This window comes from Arachis stenosperma, chromosome 5 (assembly GCF_014773155.1).
Source record: "Arachis stenosperma cultivar V10309 chromosome 5, arast.V10309.gnm1.PFL2, whole genome shotgun sequence".
Lineage (NCBI taxonomy): Eukaryota > Viridiplantae > Streptophyta > Magnoliopsida > Fabales > Fabaceae > Arachis > Arachis stenosperma.
The window spans coordinates 140,555,584-140,562,288 of record NC_080381.1 but is presented as its reverse complement, the minus strand read 5'-3'; the positions used below and the strand labels follow the sequence as shown (position 1 = coordinate 140,562,288).

Genomic DNA, 6,705 nt, shown 5'->3' with positions numbered 1-6,705 from the left:
AGGAATCCATTATTAAAATTATCCATTACCATTTAGGCATTTGCATTCTTCCTAATATCTATTTACAGTAGTTCAATTACCAGTAAAGCTCCAAACATAGAAATGTCTAACTGAGAGATCTGATAAAATAAAGCATACATGAACAAGGTGAAGTTAGTCATTCTTGTTCAAATGATGTTGTTGGGTTGCTTGGATTGGTCCCACCAGCTAGCTTGGGGACTTTCCTTGGAGAGATGCAATCTGTAACATAATTTTGTTGTGAGGTCTTAAGAATAACAAGTCTTTTAAAAAATAAAGAAAATTTATTCACCAAATCTCTAACAAAAGCAACATTATACCCTGGGAGTATGGATGTTTGCCAGGCATTCCCTTGCTGAGCGAGAAAATAAAAGAGGTGCAGGGCACTTCAAGACTGCGGTCCTCTAAGTTATCAGGCACCATATCGAAGACTCGATTGACGAGTACACGCACAGATAAGAACCTTTGCTGCTCCTCCTCTTGTACCAACCCTAATTCAACTACTAAAATGCAAAGGGATGGAATGCGTTCTGCGAGACCACCGATCATAACGCATACTTTGCTGTTGCCAAGGTCAACCAAGCTGAGGTCTGAGTCCGAAGCTTTAAAGAAGGATGGTTGGATCGCCTCCCACACCTCATCAAGGCGTTGACGGCGATGAACACGATAATCTTGATTATCCACCAGCAAAGCGTGTATGTCATATTTCACACGAGATCGGCCGGGAAGACTCTTCATTCTCCCTGTCAGCACCACGCTGCGATCGCCTACATCCCCAGGGGGCGACACTAACACAAAGGATGGGAGAGAATGATGATCAGAAGGAGAAAATGTGGACTCCAGTCTAGTCCATTTGTTGGCTGGGGGGTCGTAAACATAGCTAATTCCTCGTGCGGGCAAGGGACACAGGAACAGCTTGTCTTTCAGAACGAAACCAAAAGGACAACCAAGATTATCAGAGTCGTATTCGGTTGGAGGAGCGGACACAGAAACCCATTCCCTGGAATTGGAACGTAAAACCCATAACCCCGTACCACATAATCCCTGTGCGTCAAGCTGCCCCACGAAGTAAACGTCACCTTTAATGTTTGCAATGTAATTCGGGAAGCCGGTCGGTAGCGGAGGGATTGCGCCCGTCGCTACCGCCTCAGATATTTCCACCGTATCGCCGCCGACATAGGAGATTTGGTAGATCTTCGTGCCAGAATCGTTTGGCTCAGTGGTTAAGAAAAGTTTCGAGGCGAAGATAAAGGGAGACATGTTGACCTCTGGAAGCTCCAAATGGAAATCAAAGGGAGCCGGCTCAAGATGGGATTTCCAATCCCTAACCTCATTCTTCCCCAATTTTTCTAACTTCTCAATGCGGATGCCAAAGATTTTGTTGTCTGTCATCATCCACAGGCATGCTCCTGTATCCATCATCAACAATATGAACACAGAGAAGAAAGGATTTATTTGTTTGTTATATAGAAGGCAGACGTAGGCTAGGGTTTCGGACTTTCGGTTATAGAAGATTGGATGCAGAGACCCCGTCGTTTATATGAATCCAAGAAAAATTCACATAAATCATTCATTTAACAAATCTAATTGGAATTGGAGGATATATAAGGCTTCTTTGGGTGAGTTTTTAAGAAAAAGATTTTTTTTAGTTATCTTTTTTTAAAAAATTTTATAGAAAAGTAAAAGTAATTTTATGTTTGAATATCTTATGTAAAAAGATTTTTTTATCAATCAATTATGTTTGGGTATAATAATATAAAAGTATTTTTTTGTTTATTTATTATATAAAAAATATCTTTTTTTTTAAGAAAAAAAAAATCTTTTAAAAAAGATGTAAATTATAGCTTCTCAAAAAAGATCTTTTTTTATTTTACTAGTACTTTTACTTTTATTACTACAAATTTGTCAAACACATTAAAAAATAAAAAAAAATCTTTTTCATTAAAAAAAGATTTTTTTTAACAAAATAATGGCGTCCAAACATGCACATAATCTGCCTTTAAAGCTAATGTGATCTTAGCTTATGATCTATGAACTGTGGCAAACTTGGGCCCACTTTGAATTCTCTGAAGGACTCCTCTTCCTTGTTAATCTTAGTTAATTTATTTTGCTTTCTTTATTTTGGTCGAACTTTTTTTTGTTCTGTTAAGATTTTTTATTGGACCCTTTTTTTTTTGGGGAGGGGGTGGGGGGGCGTATATGGCTCAAAGACTACTTTATATGGACTCTTCCATTTCCTTTATTGGGATTATATGACTGAACGGGTCCATATGTTATAAAAATATATCAATTAATATTCATATTAATTTAATATTTTTAATACGACAATAAATAATTAGATGTCAATGTAACTTTTTTTTCTCTATTATCAGTGTATAAAAATTAAATCACATATATAACAAAAGTAGATGATATGATATTTATTTGAGTTTTTTTTTCTTTTGCAAATTAAAAAAGATAAATAAATAAGTTATATATAAAAATGTTGTGTTTTATATTAAATGTAAAATTTAAAAGACTAAGGGCCCGTTTAGGAAACTCTAGAAGTAACTTTTTTTAACTTTTGACTTATGAAAAGTAGTAGTATTAAATTATTAATGTTTGGTGCAATTTTCAAAACCAAATTGTAACTTTTTAAGAAGCTATTTTGGAGCTTATAGAGAAGTTAAAAAAAATGACTTCTCTCATAATACTTCTACTTTTCATTACATTTTTATAAAATAAGCACTTTTAGAGTTAAAAATTCAAACACAAAATAACTTATTTATAAATTACTTTTAACAGAGTCATTTATTGTTTAAGTTATTTTATAAAAAGTAGCTTAATTAAGTTGATTACCCAAACTGGACCTAACTATAATAAATAAGTAAAACTTATAGAAATATATTGTGTTTTAGATGTATAACTTAAAACTCAAAAGATTATATATACAGAAAAACTATATGCACATATATTTTCTGAAAAATATTGCATATGGAATGACTTTTACTCCAATTAGATTAATTTTCTAAACTGAAATAATTTATTTTTTACATTTTACACAATCATGCAATCACATCCGTTTTTTTAGATGATCATTCGCACAGGTAATGTAAAATATAATTATTTTTACTAATGTAACGTTATATAATTGAATACGTGTGTAATAATTTAATTTTTTTATTTCGATAGACAATTTTTTTTTAGTTTTCAACACCCCTATTTATTATTATTTATATTTTTTAAAAGAAATTAAAAGTCTTAAAATTTCAATCAATTGTTTGAGGAACTCAAAAAATGCCTTGTAAATGAATAGTCAACCTCATTTTCAAGGTTAATTAGTCCTGGCTAAAACCTATTAGGTAAGCTATTATCCATTAAAACCACTGACTGTAATGAACAACAATATTGAGCCATCAACAATATATATAGAATGTTGGGAGCTGCTGAAATTTAACCTACTGCTGATTAGGATCACGATCACGAATAAACTTGTCAACATCTTGCTCTATATGCAAAATTGGATAAATTAAATGAGAATGTTTAGATCCAAAATATATAAGTGAATAACATACTACTAATGCTTTCATAAGTGAAATAATAAAGCCTTTAGAAGTTTAGAACAATAGCAAGTAAAATCATCATAGAAAGACCCGTAACACAAATATCTAGTATCATGAATATTTTATTGTGTTTTTTTTTATTGACTCATATGCTCTTATTGATTCACCTATTCTCTTTGACTAAAACTTGATATTTTCTCAATTTTGTGAATGAAAAAGATTATAACCTAAAAAGGTACAAAATGATATATGAACATTAAAATTCTACTAACATGTCTAACTTTATTTAATAGCGAAATAAACACATTAGTATTCAAAATCTGATAAAATAAAGCATACATGAACAGGTTGAAGTTAGTCATTTTTGTTGGAATGCTGTTGTTGGGTTGCTTGGATTCGTCCTACCAGCTAGCTTGGGCTCTTTCCTTGGAAAGATGCAATCTGTAACAACTAAAAAATAAACGGAAATTACTTAAGGAATAAGAAAGGAGAAAAAGAATGAAGAGGAGGAGGAGGACATGAAGAAAGAGAAAAAAAAAAACGGAAAACAAAGCGTATAATTTAAAAAACAATTATAACAACTTAGTTAGACTTAATTAAGTATTTTGTTTTAGTATAGAGATTTATTCTATTTTATTTATATAAAAATTTTCTAATGTTGTTTTATAAATATATGTTTACACAATAGATTTTATTTAAAAGGGAATTTTTGTCCTTTAAAAATTAGCTACAAAGTTGATTTACTTTTTCATAATTAATTTAAATTTTTAATTCAAATTAAATAAATTTAATGCTAAAAGATATTTTAGTCTTTTAAATTAATCCTAGAAAAATATTTTTATCTTTTTAATTTTTTTTTCATAATTTTGTAATAATTTAATATGAATTAAAGTATAAAATAAATTAAAATTAAAATAATAAAATAAATTTTTTTTAACCCAAACAGAATTTTAATGCTTTTTTCTCTCTTCTTAATTGTGGGGTACTTCTCTCTCTCTTTAATTACGAAGTACTAAACCTTCATCTATGAACTTTTTTTCTATTCCCCATTCAACATTACAGCAATTCTGCAGCAGAATTGACAGAATAAAAAATATTAATTGAAAAACTGAAAAATTCTGCAACAACTCCAACAAGCCAGTAATTCATATAATTAACAGAATAAATATTAATTGAAAAAGTGAACTACTCTGCCGCAACTCCAGCAAGCCAGCAATTTATATCATTAACAGATTAAAAAAAAATAAAACACTAAGAAACTCACTGAGTAAGAGAGAGCAGAGACGGCCTAGAGTGGCAGAGAGATGCTCGGCAGGACAGAGGCGACCGACAACAGAAGCTACAACCTAACCTTCAAATGGACCACCCAACGATAACGACGGCGACAGAAGCTTCAAACGGACCACCCGACGACGACGACGTGACAGAATCTTCGAGTGGCGATGGTGGCAACGGCTGGGGGCCACTGCCGGTGCTGATAGTGGTAAGGACGGTGGAGTGGAGGCGTTCTTTTTGGCTTCAGTCACCTCGTTGAGGAAATTAGGGTTGGAAGGAGAGAGGAATGCATTAGGCTGGAAGGGATTGTGTGGGTTAATGGGTTTCAGGTGTTGAGAAACTTGGGCACACTTTGAATTAGGGGTATTCGGGGTCGGTTTGGTTCGGTTTTTTAAAGAAAAGTCACTCGATCCAATAGTTTAATTAAACTATGGTTCAATTTGGTTCGATTTTTTTTATAAAGACCATCCGAACCAAACCAAACCAATTAAAATTGGTTTGGTTTGGTTCGGTTTGTTTGGTTTTTTTAATCAACTCAAAGAAAAGTCTGTCATACTATTTCGCAAAATTATAACATTAAAATCATATAACACAAATATGCAATAACTAACAAAAGTATTGATTCAATGAAATTGAACGACAAAAGAAATCAAAATAAATGAAACTCGGAATCACAATTTCACAAACATGTCAAGGAATTCCTAAATGTAGTAAAACAAATGAACTAACTCTATTAAATGACACAAAATAACACAAGACTCACAAAAAAATGTAGGCAATACATAAATACATTGTGCCCACCTATTTCTCTTGAAACTAAAAGCCGCAACCGAGACATGTGTAGAAAGACCAATTACCTTAGACAATTGCACCTTCTGTTCATCAATTATATTAATTCCAAGTTCTCTTCTTATATCCTGCCAAAGACCAATACCAGATCATGAACAACAAGTACTAGGAATCAACAACAATGAACAATAATGAACAAATAATTAAAATAATTAAAAAAACAGAGGCAGAAACACAACAAAATAAAATTACTAACATTCAGCAACAATGAACAAATAATGAACAACAATCAGCAACAATGAACAAATAGATTGAGCAGAAATTGAATACAAATAAATCACAAAATCAACTCAAAACAACCAAAATCACAGAATCAGAGTTATTAATAAATTAAATCACAAAATCAATTCAAAACAAACAACCCAAATTAACAAAATCAGTAAACAAGTACAGTAATTCATCAGTATCATTAACAAAATTTCAAAACAAGCAAAATAAGTGCAGAAAACCAAAAATTAATTCAGAATCACATAATCACAGAATCAGAATCACAGAACCAGAGAATCATAGAATTTAAACTAAACAAAACAAGCAAATTTGAACCCATCAACTCAGATGCATAGACTACTTGATATAAATTAATATATCAATTAATTTTAATTTCATATTTTTTAATATGTCATTAAATAATTAGATGTCAATGTAATTTTTTTTTCTATTATCAGTGTATAAAAAGTAAATCACATATATAACAGAAGTAGATGATATGATATGTATTTAATTATTTATATGAGTTTATCTCTTTTGCTAATTTCTAAAAAAGATAAATAAAATAAGTTACATATAAAAATGCTGTGTGTTTTATACTAAATGTATAACTTAAAAGACTAAACTATAATAAATAAGTAAAAACTATAAAAATATATTGTGTTTTAGATGTATAACTTAAAACTTAAAAAAGATTATATATACAGAAAAACCATATACACATATATTTTTCTGAAAAATATTAACTTTTACAGTTTTACTCCAATTAAAATATTTTCTTAGCTGAAATAATTTATTTTTTTGTCCAGAAAAA

The 6,705-nt window shown here is 30.7% G+C and overlaps 1 protein-coding gene across 1 annotated transcript; it reads right to left on the bottom strand.

Moving 5' to 3' along the window:
• Window positions 1–1,579, bottom strand: LOC130980215 (uncharacterized). The gene is made up of 2 exons (XM_057903872.1): window positions 339–1,579; window positions 1–240 (listed from the first exon to the last, which is right to left on the bottom strand). Exons 1-2 carry the CDS (start codon window positions 1,438–1,440, stop codon window positions 158–160), a joined length of 1,185 nt encoding a protein of 394 aa, XP_057759855.1. The 5' UTR covers window positions 1,441–1,579; the 3' UTR covers window positions 1–157.
• Between the last annotated feature and the right edge of the window lie 5,126 nt (window positions 1,580–6,705).